The sequence below is a fragment of the Megascapheus bottae genome, chromosome 17, assembly GCF_031878675.1.
Source record: "Megascapheus bottae isolate mThoBot1 chromosome 17, mThoBot2.hap1, whole genome shotgun sequence".
Taxonomy (NCBI): domain Eukaryota; kingdom Metazoa; phylum Chordata; class Mammalia; order Rodentia; family Geomyidae; genus Megascapheus; species Megascapheus bottae.
The window spans coordinates 8179780-8198982 of record NC_143525.1 but is presented as its reverse complement, the minus strand read 5'-3'; the positions used below and the strand labels follow the sequence as shown (position 1 = coordinate 8198982).

The 19203-nt window shown below is 41.2% G+C and overlaps 1 protein-coding gene across 3 annotated transcripts in view; it reads right to left on the bottom strand.

Moving 5' to 3' along the window:
- Positions 1-7087: 7087 nt before the first annotated feature.
- The window catches only part of Map2k4 (mitogen-activated protein kinase kinase 4), a 76193-nt gene continuing 64077 nt past the window's right edge, over positions 7088-19203 (bottom strand). For all 3 annotated transcript variants that reach the window (XM_090349546.1, XM_090349547.1, XM_090349548.1), the window contains 4 exons: positions 14615-14692; positions 14120-14268; positions 9626-9671; positions 7088-8408 (listed from right to left, as the gene is read on the bottom strand). In XM_090349546.1, the coding sequence (XP_090205672.1) occupies positions 8295-8408; positions 9626-9671; positions 14120-14268; positions 14615-14692 (387 nt within the window). In that variant the 3' untranslated portion in view covers positions 7088-8294. The remainder of the gene's footprint in view (positions 8409-9625; positions 9672-14119; positions 14269-14614; positions 14693-19203) is intronic.

Here is a 19203-nt window from a genome sequence, read left to right as displayed (position 1 = left end):
CTAAAATCCTTCTCTCTGACCATGGGAAGGGTGAGTCTCTGCCAAACAAGATTCACCAATTCAGAGCTGTGGCCCAGTAAATCTAAAAGAATTTTTTTATAGGACATGGCTTAGTCTGGGCATTCGCCCCCTAGAGCCAGCTCAGGAGATTTCCCTGGAAAGCTGGACCTTTCCTCTCAGGATCAGACAGTGGATTAGGAGATTGGAGTCACTGTGAGACAAGATGAATAGATAATGTCCTTAGAGGAGGGAGACATAAAGGAGTCCTCTGCATCTGGTCTCCTCTGTGAAATGATTAAAAAGGAAGAAAAAACAAAAACTGTGAGGCTCCTGACCAGAGTAAAACAACCAAAAGAATGGACGTCATGTCTCACAAAAGAAAAGCCCTGGTAGCTCAGGCTTATAATACTAACACCCCAGAGAGTGAGATCTGGCCGATCAAGGTTCCTCCATCTCAGCAAAAAGCCAGGCTGGAGGCATGGTACCTACTGTACCAGGCAAACAGAGAAGGATCGCTGAGTTCCAGCTCTAATTATGGTGGAAGCAAAATGGGGGAGAGAGGGAAGCAGAAAGAAGTCCCAAAGGTTACCTGCACTAGGATAGGCCTCATTCATCTTCTTCACCCAGAACCCGAGCACCGCTCACTTCATATAAATGGCTCAGACAGGAACAACCATGTTATATCTTTAACACTGATTTTCTGTGCATAAGCAAGAAAGATTTCTCCCTTTTTCTATATCCATGCTCCTCCCCACCTCCCCGTTGAATCTTGATACACTAAAGTAAATTCGCGCTAGAACTTCCACCTTGTGAGATTCCTGCTAGGGAGACAGGCTGAGATACTTTTCATGGGTGAATTGGGTACCGCTGGCATTCTGAATGGAAACGGAGATGGAAAGGAGCCTTCTTCCATCCTCCAGTGGTATCCCCACTCACTCTTGCCTAGTTAGTAAGGCAAGAGCTACTCAAGATGAACTAACCTCGCACCTCCCACCTCCAGCCCGAGTCAAAGAGCTCTGTTTCTTCCCCCAAAGAACTGTTCTCATCCTTACTAGCATCATTGGCTCATGCCTGTAATCTTAGCTATTTAGGAGGCTTAGATTTGAGGGTCACAGTTCAAAGCCAGCTTAGGCACAAATACCACAGACTATCCCGCAAAAAAAAAAATGTCAGAAGTGGGGATGTGGCCTAAGTAGTACAGCACCAGCCTTGAGCAAAATGCGAGGCACCGAGATCAAGACCCAGTACCGACACATACACAAAAAGAACTTCACTCATTTGCAACAGAGCACAGTCAATGCCAAGAACTAGAGGTTGCAACAAGGCAAGTGAGGGAGATTGTTGGATTTAAGAGCAAACATTTGGGGCCATGAACAGCATGAAATAACATAACCGACTCATTCTTGAAGTCAGAGTAAATATAAAATATGAACTTTGCACATTATTCAAATTCATAGTTTGGAGCCATCTTAGAATAACTTAAGTCTCCGGGCACTGATGAAAACAGCAGATCAATCAGCTAGAAGCTAAAGAGTTCAACATGTGGAGACAGTCACGAGAGATCACTGTTCCTATATATTCCATTGTGCTCCCAGGATGACTGTAGCTTGGGGCATGGTCTCCCTCCAAAAATGGAAATGGGACATTAGAAAATAGTTTCATAATGCCAAGGAGAGTGGAAAGAAGCAAAACTATCTCTATTTGCAGATACTTTTACAACAAATGGATTCTATAAGATGACAGAATTTAGGACTTTGGAGAGATCCACTGTAATCCACACATTGCAGTAATGCTCGCAGTCTAAGAGATACTTCAACTACCTGGCCCATAGATCGGTGGAAAGCAGGATAAACACAAGGCACTTAATCCTGTACTTTGCATCCGAGTCCTTTCATTTGAGCCATTCTCTCCTCTTCCTCTTCCCCTTCACAATCACCTCCCAGTACCATCGGGGAAGCAAAGGTTATATGGAGAAGTATCTTGTGACAAAAGGCAAACTGCCACTCAAATAGGCTGTCATCGCCTTATCCTGTGATTGAAGGTGAAACTGCCCCGCACCCCTAAAAAGAACAGCGAGAAACTCAGGACAGCTCACCCACGAGGCAACAGCAACTTACTCACCTTCAAGTGATGATAGCTTCTAACAACCATGTCTCTTTATCTGGTTGAAAACCCTGTAGATTGGGCCTGAGTTCTAGTTTCTATAATAGCATCAGCAGGTAAAGCAAAATACATAGAAATAAATTCAACACAAGAAAGATTAAGTTTTGCATGCTGAAACTACAAAACACTGTAAAAAAAATCTACATGTGTTGGAAAGCATCCCATGTTGATGGAAGAGTGAATATTAAAGTGGTAAACCAATCCCCAAGCAGATCCGTATGAAACACAATACCTCTGAGACCTTCAGGGAACTGAAAAATTTATCCTAAGATCTGGATGGGATAGGAAATGGTTTGGAATAGCCACTGAAGAAAGGATTGAGAGGGGCCAGGAATTTGGCTTAGTGGTAGAGTGCATGTTTAGTATGCACGATGACCCAGACTTGATTTCTTAGTACCACATACAAAGAAAAAGTTGGAAGTCATAAGAAGGGATATCAATGTGTGAGAAGTTATGCACCTTCTATCTGGAGAATATATTCACCTCTATACATTGAAATAAAAAATTTTAAAAATCTTGCCAGCAGAGTTCAATAATTAAATGGATTTTATACATTAAAAAGAAGTGGACTGTGGCTCAAGTGGTAGGCTCTAGCCTTAAGAATGCCCAAGAACAGTGCTCAGGCCCTGAATTCAAGCCTCAGACTGGGAAGAAGAAGAAGAGGAGGAAGAAGAAGAAGAAGAAGAAGAAGAAGAAGAAGAAGAAGAAGAAGAAGAAGAAGAAGAAGAAGAAGAAGAAGGAGGAGGAAGAGGAGGAGGAGGAGGAGGAGGAGAAAAAGAAGAGGTGGAGCGAGAAAGGATAATAGGTTGTCTTAATTTGAAAATTGACTGTATTCCCTGTTCATCAGTGAATGGATCAGCAATGTGTGATATACTCAAACAAAAAACGTTAACAAGTCACCAGATCAACTCGGCTCCAATTTTGAAATCTTTTCTCTGATGATGTGTCAAAGGTGTTTATGCCTCATAAATACAAAATGTGGCCTATTTAAACAAACATGAGCATAGTCCCAGTTAAATAACCATAAAGTATGGTAAATTCAATAACCATCTGACTTGGAGTTCGTGTCCACATATGCATTTTGCTGAAGGAGTATATAGAGGGACTTGTTTATACAGGTGTGATGTGTGTGAACACAGCTCTCAGAGGTAGATAGGAAGGTATTGTTACCTTGGTTTACCCCACAAGTAACAGTGCTAAATAATTAGATGGTTCACCTAATGGCTGTATGGGCAATACATTCATCAGGTGACTGGCTAGCAGCCTACAACACGCAACCAAGATGGAATGGTTACCCAGAGTATCCTTTCTCAGTCATCCTGCTGTTCAGACAGTTGGGTAAAATTCATCAATGAAAGGACAAGGTGAAGCTCCTTTACTGTGATTGCTACATTTCATTGCTATGCTAAGACAAAGCTGTCTTCTATGCTCGTTTCTCAGGGTCTGGGTGCTGTCCCTGAGCTTTTATCACTCAAGGTTTGTGCACCACCACTTTAAGCCACAGTGTCACTTTGAGGTTTTGGTGGTTCATTGGAAATGAGTCTCACAGGCTTTCCTGGCCTGGCTGGCTTTGAACCACAATCCTCAGATCCCAGCCTCTTGAGTATCTAGGATTGCAGGTGTGAGCCACTAGCACCCAGCTTTCACATCTAGTTTTTAAGGGGGAATCACCCAGCTGTCTCTGCTTGGACCACCAAGTCCATTCCAGCCTACTACACCTGTCCTAAGATGACAAAGCAGTATTTCCAAACATGGGTTTACTCTCAACAGCATTAGGCACAAGTGCCACACGCCTATAGTCCTAGCTACTCAGGAGGCTGAAACATGAAGGATCAAGGTTCAATGCCAGCCTGGAAAGGGGAGTGAAGACTATCTCCAATTAACCATCAAAACTCAGTACTGGAGGCGTGGCTCCAGCTGATTGAACATGAGTCGCTGATTTCAAACCCCAGTACTGGCAAAAAGTAACAAACTGTGATTTTGGAGGACTACGTGTGGGCTTGAGATGAGCCAACTAGTGCTCCACGGAGCATGGAATGCAGTCTGTCATGACACTGTCTTGCTAGAGTTGATACTCAACTGGAATGTGGAGACTCCCCAGCCCCAACCTCCCCACACCTCCCCATCACCTCATTTGGCCCCTTCTCCTCAGAGCGGAGGCTTAACTGGATAGGCCAGGATCTAGGCATACATTTCTATGGAGAATGTTTCTTTTTTTTTGCCAGTTGGGGGTCTAGAACTCAGGGCCTGGGCACTATCCCTGAGCTTCTCTTGCTCAAGGCACTTGAGCCACAGCACCACTTCCAGATTTTTCTGTGCATGTACTAAGGAACCGAACCCAGGGCTTCAGGCATGCTAGGCAAGCACTCTACTACTAAGCCGCATTCCCAGCCAAGAATGTATGATAGTTACCCACATTTAGTTCTGAAATGGAATCTCAGGCCTTTCAGCAGCAGGTACAGAAAAAGTGGGCATGTGGAATGGCAGGGTAAGCAGTCAGCGCTAGTTCAGACTGGGAGCTGCACTCACTGCCAGTACCACTCCTGACTTCAGTGAGAGGGCTTCCACAGACAATGCTCCCCTCCAACAGCTCCCAGGCTCCTCTGCCTCTTTGCTCACCTCCCATGTACCCATCTCCCAGTTCTGAGTCTCCTCACATCACTCTAACCCACCAATCCCTTTGTCTCTTCCCACCCCTCTCAGACCTGACAGCTAGGATCTAATGCTCATTTTGCAGCCACAGCACCAATTAGAGAGCCTGGCTGGCAATGTGAGGCAGATTGGTTTTACAAAGTGAACATATCCATCATAACACTGGAAGGACAGCCCTTACCCCTCTAGCATTAAGAGCTAGGGCAACACACAAAGAAGTGAATTTGAACAGAGGGCATCACAAGACTACATCACACTTGGCCAAATAGAAAGTGGACAAATTGTGGCTTTTTTGTGTGTGTGTGGAGCGGGGGTAGAGAAAAGAAGACCTGTGCTCTCACTTGGCTTTTCTGAACAAGATTGACCCTCTACCACTTGAACCACAGCTCCTTTTATGACTTTTTGCTGATTAATTGGAGACATGTGTTTCTTAGATTTATCTGCTGTCCAGGCTGGCTTTGAATTGTGATCCTCAGATCACAGCAGCCCGAGTAGTATTATAGGCGTGAGTAACATTGGTTCCTGGATAAGTTGTAGTTTAAAAATATAAAATATAATTGCAGATAGGCAGAAAAAGAAATTAATCACCAGCATTTTTGGAACGGATGTTTTTCCCCCCAATGTGAAATGGACAAATAATTTAATATCATTACTTGGCTCCCCCACCCTTCCAGAGTCTGATTTGAGAAAATCAAATTACAAAGTCATCATCACATCCTAGATTTATTACAACTGACCTGCAGGCAAAAGGATAGAACTATTACATAAACACTTCGATTCCATGTATATATCTTAAATAGAGGAGGAATTCAAACAAGAATACAGGATAAAATATTCCAAAGCTCCAAGAAGCAGTTATGTTACTGAGCTCCATTTTTACAGACAAATAAGGCAATATCCCTGCACATTAGCTTTTTTGATCATTTTTATACACTTTTATATGGTACAAGAGAAAAATAACCAGAGCTCACAATGTACAGTTCTTACACTATTTTCACAGTTTGTGAACACTATACACCCTTTTGTTTTTAATAAAGATACATTGTAATAAACTCCTTGCCCTTAAAGTTTATAGTTTATAATCATCTATGATTAATACACTAAAATTGCCTTTTTTTTTAATGTGGTGATCCACACAACAAAATGGTCAGAGTAGCTCCTGGACAGCCAGAATAACTTTAATTTCCATTTGCATAATGGCCAAGTGAGCCTACACTGAGCCAGATAGGAGGTTGACAGTGGAGAAACAAATTCCTCTTGAGTCCTGGCAGCCACAGAAGACGATGGCTTGGTGTGGTTGAAGGAAGACCCAGCAATGCTGCTTCCTTTCAGAACACTGGGAAGTCTAAAGGTTAAGGCTGCCATGGGAGTGAGTGGGAAACAGGGCAATCAGGCACATGGGCCAGGAACAAACCAGTTCTGACTTCTGCAATTCACAGGGATTTAACTTGAAACAGCACCATTCTCCCTTTATTTCCTTACCAGTCTCTGTGACTGTCATTCGGGAAGGAGACACAGCCAATACCTGCAAAGATTTGGTTCTGTAATGGCATGGTCACCTGCTTCTCATACCATGGCTGCCCTGGGTGCTAGTGTGCCTGGACCACTCCCACTGCTGCCTCACTTTTCTGCAAGGCCCAGTGTTCAGTGCCAGGGGCTGGAGCACAACCAACTGAGAGCCTGGCTAATAGGGAGGTGGAGACAAAGAGCAAATTATGGTTTCTGCTATCCAGTGTTTTTAATGTTGCCTTTCATTTATTGGGGGTAAGGGTGGAGAGGGAGGGAGAGTTCTAATGGAAAGAAATGATAGTAAACTGCTAGATTTAGCAGATGACAAGCTTATCTCAAAGACTACCATTTCCGATTCTCATCTGGTCACAGGGGTTTCTAGAAAAGATTGCTTCTTCCCCACCTATATCCGCTAGGTGCCATCTTTTCCAGCATATGTGAGTCTCTTGATCTCACATGACTTTTATTATGTATTTATTTTTTGCTCAATGTTGGCACTCTACCATTTGAGCCACACATCCACTTTGCACTTTTAGCTGGTTAATTGGAGATAAGAGTCTCACAGACATTTCTGCCCAGGCTGGCTTCAAACCACGATCCACAGATCTCAGTCTCTTGAGTAGTAAGGATTACAGGCATGAGCCACTGACTAGTGCCTGGCTTCTCATTCTCAGCCTTTTAAACATTAGATGATATTAAGACGTGGGGTTAAAAATGCTTGGTAAGGAAATTTCCTGGTAATCATAAAAGGTTTGGGGTGTGTGTATGCAGCAAAACACTGGATTAAGCACATGTCACATGGCGGCAACAGACCACAGGAAAGAAACTAAAAGATTTTAGAAAGGAGAGACTTGGAGCAGTGATGGTAAGAAGCTAACAACTGAGATTTGGTCTTTTGCTGCCTATAAGAAATCCTTAAACAATCAAGGCACATTGCTACCAGCCACTTCTTCCCATTAGTGAGTTATAATGGCTAAAGTATCAGGCTTGGGGCCAAAGGAAATCATATATATATATATATATATTTTTTTTTTCTGGATAAGATACTAGAATTAAAAACATCTGTAAACTTTGCCCTCTGGACCTTTTTCTTCTTTCAGTCCTGGTGGTTTGTGGCAGATGGAACATGAGATTGGCAGCACATCGAATTCTGACAGGGAAAACTTGTTAGGGTCAGCACCTTCTTTGACAAGTGGCAAATTCCAGATCTTCCCAGCGAAGAGCAGAAGGACTGGTAAAGGAGAAAAAGAACACATTCTGTCCTGTCTTGATATTTTAATGTTCACCTCTTTGAACACAACATGACTTTTTTTTTTTTGGTAAAGATAAATTCATTCTAATTTAACATGATATTTCAAACAGGAAATTTGGCTGAGCACATAGGTTCCCTAAACCTCAACGGGGACTGGTAAAGCAACAGAATATCAATCAAATCAGTAAATCTATTGCACTTGGTGAAGAAAAAGTAAAATTCCTCCTTTTGTCTCCCAGCTCCAGAAAGGCAATGTATCTCACTGGCTGTGCAAGCTCTTCTTGTCACTCAAGCCCCGGAGTCTCCATGTTTAAATATCCATCACGGCGCCCTTCCGGGGATTTGGAAGTCACATGACAAACACCCCATATTCCAACAGCTGCATCTCCAGGTATAGAGTCTAGAAATGGATTTCCAGATGTGATCTCATCACAGTCAACAACTCGATCGTACGGCTTCCACACATCATGAGCAGGCTCGCCACGGAAGAGCAGGATGAGGTCTCTCTGACCAGCACTAACACTGTGTGACCGATCGGGCATTACGGGGATGCAGGTCCTAGGTGATGGAGTACACAGACATGATGGAAACGAACACCAATCTTATTGCACATGGTGTCTGGGCGAGCAATTAAAAACACTGTGATAACAGGATGAAAATTCTTTTACGTTTTGCTTCCTCTCAGCCCTTTTCCCTAGAGTCTGATGTAGCAGCCATATCAATCAACATACATGGGAGAGCTGGGAGTCGCTGGCATTTGATCCAGGATTTTACACACATAGCATGCAACCTCAACGGTACGTTCTTCGTACATCAAAATAAAGGGATGTTTCTGGAAGAAAATTGGGAAAAGCAGCATCAAAAGTCTGTGTGAGGCCCCAGAGTGAACTTTTCTCCATTTTAATAGAGCACAGAAATGTAGACTCTCAATCTACTGTGGGAGAGGCAAGGACGTGTGTGTGTGTGTGTGTGTGTGTGTGTGTGTGTGTGTATGTGTATTATTGTATTTTATTGTCAGGGCCAAATGCCACACTCAGTAATATCCAAATTCTACAAAATGAATGGGAACTTTTAAAGGACCTGGTAGTAGTTATGTGAACATATGAGGATTTAATAGAAGCAGAATGAGAAAGCACATGAGTGCCCCCCCCCAAAAAAAGCTTTTCATTAATCTTTCCCCCCCCTTTTTTGTGGCTGGTTGTGGGACTTGAACTCGGGGCCTGGGCTTTGCTCCTAAGACTCCTTGGGCTTAAGCGTGCTAACTCTACCACTTGAGCCACAGCTCCATTTTCAGTTTTTGAGTGGTTAATTGTAGAAAAGAATTTCACAGAGTCTTTCCTGCCCAGGCTGGCTTCAAATCCTGAGTAGCTAGGATTATAGGTGTGAGCCACCAGTGCCTGGCTTTACTAACATTTTCTAATGAACAAGTTACATATACTTATGGGGAAAAAATGGCTATGCTGAGGAAAATGGCTTCTTACTAAGTAAAAGTTGGAATTCTGTAGGAGCAACTTACAACATGTTAAGGCAAAAATGCCCATGAAAATTTTCCAATTAATAAATTAGTAGGAAAATACAGATTTACTTTCTAAATTCCAATGTTTAAAATATCTTAAAGCCAGGCACTGGGACTCATGCCTGTAATTCCAGCTACTCCAGAGGCTGAAGTCTGAGGATTATAGCCCAGGCAGCAAACAAATCAAAGAAATTCTCGTCTCCAAATAATAAACAAAACAACAAAAAACTAGAAAGACATGTGTGGCTTCATGGTGAATCAGTAGCCTTGAGTAAAAAGAAGACAAGTGAGAGTGTGAGCTAGAGTTCGAGCCCCAGAACCGGCACACATGCGTATGTGTATGTGTGTACAAGTACACGTGTACACACATACACTGTGCCACATTCTAAAAAGCACTCAACAAGATCAAGCTGTCTGACAAACCACTTCTGGCCTGGAGAACCACACGCTAGTCTTAGCATGGACTACTCTAAGCTAGCCTTACAGAACTCGGCATGGGAATACATCTGAAGTTCCTCAGGTCTCATACTCACCAGAAGCTCTTTATACTTTGGCCTTTTGGATTCATCCTTCGTAAGGCTAAAATAACACAAGAATAACAGTATTAAAATGACACATTTACCCAACTATTTCTAAAATAATGCAAAGAATTAAAGTTTTTCTTCAGATCCAAAGCAACCAAGGAGACATCCTGATAAACACAGGAAAATCACAAACAAAATTACTCACCCTCTTTAGGGAAAAAAAATGTTGAGGACTGACTAAATCATATCATAGCTAAATCATGCCCAGTAATCTACTACAAAGTTGTAAGTACATACATTTATATATACATACCTATGTGTATGTACGTGAGTGTGTTTTAATTTCCTGAATACTCTACCTAGCTCTTTGTGTGTGTATGTGTGTGGGTGTAGGGTTTGAATTTAGAGCCTGCGCACTGACCATCAGCTCTAATACTTTGAGCTCTACTTCCAGGTTTCTGATGACTAATTGGCAATACGAGTTGCATGTAATTTTCCTGCCAGGGCTGTCTTTGAACTGCTATTCTCAGGTTCAGCCTCCTATGTAGTTAAGATTACAGGTGTGAGCCACTAGCACCCAACAACCAGTTCTTCATAAATCTCTTCCTTGCTCACATTTTCAAACTATTTGCTTTTTTAACTTGTAATACATATTTTCCTGTTTCTGATGATTCTATCATTTGAAGTCTCCACAAATCTATTCCTGTTGTCAACTGCTTCTGATCCTCATTCCTTTTGTGTGGCGTGTGTGTGTGTGTGTGTGTGTGTGTGTGTGTGTGTGTGTGTGTGTGTCTCTTTGGAAGCATTTACTCACAAATTCAAAGGTTTGCTTTCACTACTGCTCATAAACTTGAGGGAAAGATTAGGAGCATCCAAAGGCTTAAAATTACTTTTTTTTAAAGTTGACAATATGGACAATGACCAAGCTAAGTTCAAGACCTAGTACCAGCACCCCCCCCCAAAAAAAATCCACCCACATAAAACCTCTGATGATTATTCCAAGGCATAGACAATGAAAATTTTTCTTCCTCTATTTGGTACATTTGCTAACTGTGGGTTATAGTGAGTGTAAGCAACTGATGAACATTCTTATAGATATCTCTCTGCATTTTGCTGTCCATACTTTCATTGGGGACTTATAATTGGGATTTGAACTGCTGTTTGTGGGTTATTCATCAGTGAAGAATATGCCATGCTTACTAATTCAACAGTGTGGAAAAATCTCTCAAGAAGAGTCAAAAGTTAAATGCAAGATGAAGGCAGACAGAACTCATAAAGGTAATGCAAGTCAGGCTGTTTGTTCACATTTTCAGGATCTTTCCCATGATAACTTCCCTTTGAAATTACCCATGGGATTTCTGAGAAACATGAGAAGGGGTATCAATGTTAAAGAAGTAATGTACCTACTACCTGACTAATAACCTCTCTATATCACCTGACAATAAAATACAATTGAAAAAAAAAAACCCCAGTAGATACCTAGAAAGTTACAGCACTCCCCGGTAACAGCCCCCAGGTGATGATATTAGAGCATTTTTTGGTTCTTTCAAGTAAGTATTATATAGAATGGTATTTATACAGTTATAGGTACTGTATGTGTCATAATCACACCGGTAATTAACAGATTGTTTTTCAAAACAAGTAAAAAGGGCAATCTGGGTCATCCAGGTGAGCTTCTACCTGAAAACCTGAGATTATTCCCCTGAAAGATCCATACAAGGTAAGATGTGGTTAGAGAAGATGATAGGGATTTGAAAAGCACAGTCAAACAAAAGCATCTGTTTTCTAATGGCTCAAAAGGGGATGAAGTTAGATTTTTGTAGTCTTCTAAGACCTAGAACATATCCAGATAAGCAGGGGTCCTGTGAGGAGAAAATGGTGAGAAAAAAAAGAGCATGTTTAAGATTAAGGAAGAAGAAATGATAACACAAAAAGATTCCACTTAAAATGTACTGCAACAATAGAGGACATGACTTCAACTTTGCCACATATGCATTTAGTTATCCTTAGGTACAATAAACAAATAAAAAGAAGGGTTAAAAAAAAAAAAAAAAGGAACCAGGTATGGTGGCTCATGCATGTAATCCTAGCAGATCAAGGTTCCAAGCCAGGCCAGGGCACAAAAAGACCTAAGACTCTTATCCCCAATTAAACTCTAGAAAACAGGAAGTGTGAAGAGGCAATCCAAAATTTCATATGGAATAATAAAAGACCCCGTATAGCAAAAACAATTCTTAGCATAAAGAACAGTGCAGGAGGAATTTCAATACCAAACTTTAGACTCTATTTCAGAGCTATAGTGACCAAACAGCTTGGTACTGGCACAAGAACAGGCCTGAAGACCAATGAAACAGAACTGAAGACCCAGATATTAAACCACAGACCTATGGCCACCTGATCTTTGATAAGAGAACCAAAAACATAGAATGGAAGAAAGACAGCCTCTTCAACAAGTGGTGCTGGCAGAACTGGTTAAGCACTTGCAGACAACTAAAGTTGGATCCTTCTTTGTCACCCTGCAACAGGATTAACTCCAAATGGATCAAAGACCTCGAGGTAAAAGCCAACACACTGAAAACTTTACAAGAAGGAATAGGAGATACACTAGGCCTCCTTGGCACAGGTTGAAACTTTCTCAATAAGGACCAAGAATCACAACAAACCAGAGGAAGTCTGGGTAAATGGGACTGCATTAAACTGCAGAGCTTCTGTATGGCAAAGGACATAGCTACCAAATTAACTAGAAAGTCTACAGAGTGGGAGAAGATCTTCACTAACCATACAACAGACAAAGGCCTCATATCTAAAATATATCAACAGCTCAAAAAATTAAATCACTCCAAAACTAATCTCCAAAGTAATAACCATCCCATTAAAAGATGGGCCAAAGACTTAAAGAGAGTTTCCCTGAAGAAGAAACAAAAATGGCCTATAGACACATGAAGAAATGCTCGACATCTCTGGCCATAAAAGAAATGCAAATCAAAAGAACTCTAAGATTCCACCTCACTCCAGTTAGAATGGCCATGATCAAGAAATCTAATAACAACAGATGCTGGAGGGGATGTGACCAGGAGGGATCACTACTACACTGTTTGTGGGAGTGCAAACTCATTCAACCACTATGGAAAACAGTATGGCAGTTCCTCAAAAGACTAAACATAGAGCTCTCCCCCATGACCCAACAATTCCACTACTTGGCATTTACCCAACCGTCCAGAAACAAGGACATACTAAATCTACTAGCACAACGATGTTCATTGCAGCACTATTTACCATAGCAAAGATATGGAACCAACCCAGATGCCCCTCAGTTGATAAGTGGATCAATAAGATTCTATGCTGCTGTCAGAAAGAACAACATCTCCCCATTTGTAAGGAAATGGGAAGACTTAGAAAAAAATCATATTAAGTGAACTATGCCAGACTCAAAGGAACATAGACCCAATGGTTTCCCTCATTTGTCATAATCAGTAGAAACCTTGGGCTCTCCTAGCAGAGATTTACAATAGAACAAAACCTATACATAATGCCATAGAGTATGATGCTAAATGAAAGAACCTTCAGGATATAGAAACAAAAGCCATATAATGAGTAATTGTTGTTCTTAATGTACTATGTTATCTCTCATCTCTTTTGCTGTCCCTTGGTTATCTCATATTGTTACAGTATTTCATCTTGTTATCTGATATACTGTATACATGCGTATTTGGTTATTTGAAATCGGATAGGGAAGGAGGGAAAACAAGATGTGGGGCGGGGGTTTGGGGAGGGAAATGGGGACCAAGACACGAAAAAGTGTATCAATGTTGTGAAGTAAGGCACCTTCTATCTGGTGAATATAATGTAACCCTTCTATTAATTACAATAAAAAATATATGGAAACAAAAAAAGAAAACAGGAAGTGTGGCTTGGCTCAAGGGTATGGTGGTAGCCTCGAGTTGAAGAACTCAGAGACAACACCCAGGCCTGGGGGTAGGGCAATAGCCTTGAGCTGAAGAGCTCAGGGACAGCACTCAGGCCAAGTTGAAGCCCTATGATCCACACACAAAAAAAGGCAGACAACATCAACAGGCGTGGAATTCACACCTTCTGTAGACTGAAGTTTCCAAAAACCAATATATACCAACTAAGTTGAGGGAATGATTCTACTATCTGCTATGTTTTCACAGGACAGGGACCCACACATGGGAGTCTGATTCTACAGCTTGGTGATTCTGGTGAGAACTACACCAGAACAAGTTGATCACTCTCAACTAGCAGTAAGGTAGCAGAGGTCTGGAGGCAGCAGCTACTATACCATCTACAGGTGTTTCCCCCAATACCTGAGCAGCAGAATAAAGAGATGTCTCTCAAGGCTAGCCAGAGCCTTCCCGGACATGGTCCAGAATCCTACCTTGGAAGGTAGGAAATATAACCGAGGGTCCTTCTGCTGTACTAAGCACCAAGATGACCTGAGACTGACTTCAAGCTGTGATGGAGCATCAGTAAACAAGTACTCACCACAAGTTAACAAAGTTGGTGAAACTTGGGGAGAATTCCCTCTCCTCAGAGTTGCTCAGCTGTGGAGGGTCTCCTTTCACGACCTGTGTTAGCTGATCAAATACACTATTCCACTTTGGATAAGGAAACCGGCCTGTGGCCAACTCGTACTAAAGAGAACATAAAAAACACAGCAAAAATGCAGGCATTATTTACTGGAGATTGAACTTAGAGCTTCATATACACTTCCCAAGCAATCTTTAAGTAAGCTATGTTCCCATTTCCATTTTGGGTAAGCTACCCAGTTTATGATATCTTGTTAAAAGTAGTGCAAACTAAGACAAGGTGCTTTTTGAATAAAATTAAAATTGCCATACAGCCCATAGACAAGAAGTTATTTATTTGTGCTTGCCTATTGCAAATTAGTATCTTCCTCACTAGTCTTTCTATGTGTTTTGTTGTTGTTGTTCTAATTATCTTATTAGTACATGACACAGCAAAGTTAAGATAACATACCAATGTGATTCCCAAACTCCAGACATCAGAGCGGACATCATAGCCTTGTCGAGATGCGCTGGGGTCTATCCTTTCAGGCTAGAATACAAAGAGAATTCAAGATCATTAATTGTGCTTACCATCAAAGTACACGTGGAAGCTACAGTAAGGCAGAGTAGCCAGAATGCTAGCATCTTCCCAAGATCCATGCCCCAAGTCAGGCTGGGAGTAACAGGAAATTATTACATGAAAAGCAAACCACCAACCACAAAACTCAACTTGATCACTATTCCAGGAAGACTCTTATAATTTTAAAACATTCAAAACTGTTTATGAAGTTGAGACTGCAGTAGGAGTTTCGTGAGAACTCAAGGCCAGCCTAGGGCTACATCCCAAGATCTAGCCTCAAAGAAACAATAAAACATACATTTTGTTAAGATTACATTCATATGAAACTGGAGTCCCTACTTTGGGTTTAAAAAAAAAAAAAAAGACAGTGACAGAAAACAGGACTGATGGTTGCCATAGGTAGGAAGGAGACATCTGGTATGGAATTTCTGGGGACAAACACAAAGAACCTTTTCCATGAGAGGCAGGCATGTTCTGTAGCCTGCCTAACAGTGGTATTTGCCAGCATTCAACCTCTACACTTACCATGGGGACTATCATTGGTGGTTAGGGTGGTAATGCACTTTTGTAATTTGTATGTTTATGTCACTGAAGAGTTAGAATTTCTAGCATGTGTGGGGTAGGGATAACTTGCCCAACTCCTGGAAATAAAGCAAAAGATGATTCCATCCCTTTCAATATCATGGGGGAGTGCATGGGGTGCAAGGCTAAGAAGCCTAGCCAAGGAGTCTTTAAATGTACTTGGATAGTTAACTCTTCATTAGGATCCAGACACTTAAGTTACTGACTAAAAATTAAAGACTTTCACTCACAAAGAATGGGAATGACTTCTATCCTATTACCCCCAAACGTACAGTTTTTTTAGCTTAAAAATAACAAGCAATTTTGGGCTGGGAGCTTGGCCTTAGTGGTAGAGTGTTTGCCTAACATGCACCAAGACCGGGATTCAATTCCTCGGTACCACATACATAGAAAAAAGCTGGAAGTGGTGCTGTGGCTCAAGTGGTAGATTGCTAGAATTGAGGTAATCCCAACGACAGTCCTCAGGCCAAATTCAAGGCCCAGGACTGGCAAAATAATAATAATAATAATAATAATAATAATAATAATAATAATAAAATAATAACAAGCAATTTTATCTAAAGGCTATTTCACCTGACTACTCATTCTCACTTTCTTCTGTGACAATAAATGCTAATTTCACCAAATATGCTTTGAGTCAGTTTTATAATATCCTGTGTACACAGTTTCCCATTAATAAGTTAAATGCGATTTTGCATATTTATTGTTTGTATGTTCAACACTTAGAACATTTTGAAAATTATTCCTTGAAGAGCAGAAATCCAAAATGAATAAAATTAATTCGAGACCCTGTACCTGAAATAAAAATCATAAATATAGACTGAGATCTAAGGCTTGAGGATTGAAGCCAGCTAAGACTTTGAGACAGTTAAGACGTTGAGATTCTTATCTCCAATAAATAACTAAAAAAGATAAAAGTGGAGTTATGGCTCAAATGGTATAGCATTAGTCATGAGGATAAAAAGCTTAAGGACAGCACTCAGACCCTGAGTTCAAGCCCCAGGACCAGTCCCCCCCCCCAAAAAAAAAGAAAGAAAAAAGAAAATGAGACAGATGGGATCAACAAACTAGCTTATAGAATGAGAGAAAATCCTTGCCAGAATTACTTTTACTTTAACCTTCAGATCTCAGCCTCCAGAGTGCCCAGGATTATAGATATGGCCTCATGCTGGGGCTAATTAGCACTTTTATCTGCTATAGGAAACTTCTTTTCCTTATACCTTATGATAGCCAACCACAGCTTGCTTCAACTTTTCTGCAGAAGCTTTTTCAGAATTCAAGTGAAGGCCTTGCTTTGACAGGCTTTGGAATATTGTGGTTGGTTTAATCTTACATCCAAACCACGCAAACCTTCTGTATCAGTCATCAGACTACTTCACTTCTTATTCTTCTGTGTGTTCACTGAAGCAGCACTTCCAGTTTCCTTGGCTAACTTCTCCCTTGCCCTTACAACCTGACTCATGTCAAGAAGCATAGCTTCCTGCTTATGTCCACATTGCACGTGCCTTCCTTCCTCAGTAGGTTATTTCTAGTCTTCATTTACAGAGGGAGATCCAAGACTCTTCCTTTCACTTGAATAGAGACCATGTGGAGTAAGCAATGGGCCTAATCTCAATACTGTCATGTCCCTGCAAATGGGGAGGTATGGACTTGGAGGCATCTGGTTAACAGTGCTACCATCACACTTAAGAATGGTGACAATGGTAATTTCAAAACTCACTGATCACACGAATACACTAATAGTGAAGGAATATAAAATATCACCAAAATGTGACAGTGACAAGGTAACACATATTGGAAAAATGTCACCAAAGATTTACTCAATACAGGGTTATAAAAATGCAAAAGATGTGCAAAGTGCAATGAAACAAACCACAAGGAAGCATATGTGTATTTTATATATATATATATATATATATATAATGTATGTATGTATGTATTTTTTCCAGAGCTGGCTTGAACTCAGGACCTGAGCACTGTCCTTGGGCTTTCTCAAGGCTAGAGCTCTATCACTTGAGTCACAGAACCATTTTCAGCTTTTTTCTATATATGTGGTACTGAGGAATTGAACCCGGGTCTTTATGCATGCTAGGCAAGCACTCTACCACTAGGCCAAACTCCCAGCCCTGATTTTAATATTTTAATAAAAACACATCTATAAACCAATCAATGTAGAGTTTTTCAAACACACACAACTGCTACAAAAATAGAAATACAATAATTACTTCAGTAAGGAAAACTATGAGGGACAGACCATAAATTACTTTACACATAATATATACATTAATTTCTATACACATAGCACATGGTATCATTTAGGGATATAAATTTATATACAGCCTATGGTGAGAGTCACATCAAACTTAAAATCTCTATCTGACTATTGTAATATGTTTCACATAGCAATAAATCTAAATTTACTTCAAAATTGAAAGGAAAATCCAATTTAGAAGAAAACTGTCACAAATAAATGACCAGATTATGAGAGGTACTTGTCTCACTTTTAGAAATAAATAATTCATGCCAGGCACTGGTGGCTCTCACGTTGTAATCCTAGCTACTCAGGAGGCTGAGATCTAAGGATCACAGTTCAAAGCCAGCCCAGTTTAAGAAGTCCGTGAGACTCTTATCTCCAAGTAGCCACCAGAAAATCAGCAGTAGCATTGTGGTTGAAAGTAGTACAGCAGTAGCCTTAAGCAAAAGAGCACAGGGATAATTCTCAAACCCTGAGTTCAAGCCCTACAACCACCAAAAACAGAAGAGAGAGAGGGGAAAGAGAAGGATAGAAAGGGGAGAGAGAGGGACAGAAAGGGGGAAGAAGGGAAAGGGAGGGAAAGGGAGGGAGAGGGAGGGAGAGGGAGAGATAGAGAGAAGGAGAAAGAGTGAGAGGGGGAGGGAGAGGGAGATGGAGAGGGAGAGAGAGGGAGGGAGAGAAAGGGACAGGGAGATGGAGAGGGAGAGAGAGGGAGGGAGAGAGAGGGACAGGGAGATGGAGAGGGAGAGAGGGGGAGGGAGAGAGAGGGAGAGGGAGGGAGAGGGAGGGAGAGGGAGGGAGAGGGAGGGAGAGGGAAAGAGGAGGGAGGGAGAGGGAAAGAGGAGGGAGGGAGAGGAAGAGAGGAGGGAGGGAGAGGAAGAGAGGAGGGGAGGGGAAGAGAGAGAAGGAGGAGGGAGGGAAGGAAGGAAGGAAGGAAAAATTTCAAGTCAATTGTGATGTTTTCCTTGCACAGACCCAGTACTCAGGACCATAGCTCTTGGACCATTTACACCTAATTTTGATGAGAAAGGCATAGCTATCTGAAATGTCAAAAGAAGCCACATGGCCAGTCAATGACAAAGCCCAGAACTTAAATATATTTTTTAATCATGAAATACACACACACACACACACACACACACACACACACACACACAAATTATTCATTTGTCTAACAAAAAAATACAAGAATTTTAAAATGTTGCCAACACCAAAGGTTTTCAATGCAATCCTATTCAAACACAAAGTCAAAGTTCAAACATGATCACAGGACTTCTGTGATGCAGGTTTTCCCACCATTTATTCATTGAGAGGTGAACAGAAGAGAAAGGGGTGTTGGCAGAAGACTTACTTTCAAATCATGTGTGAAATAACATTTGCTCAACTTCTTAAATAAATATGAATCTGGGAAAGCACCAAACCAAACACACACACACACACACACACACACACACACACACACACATATGCGTGCGCAGACACACAAAAGAACCTTACCTATCATCATGTCACCATTTAAAGATGTGTCCTGGTCTCCAAAGAACCACAGACACACTAAAGGAGGACACTAACACCTCAAGGAAATGTTTTAAAATCTAGACACCAAACTCCAATTCAAATACACATTAGCATGCAGGCTATGGAA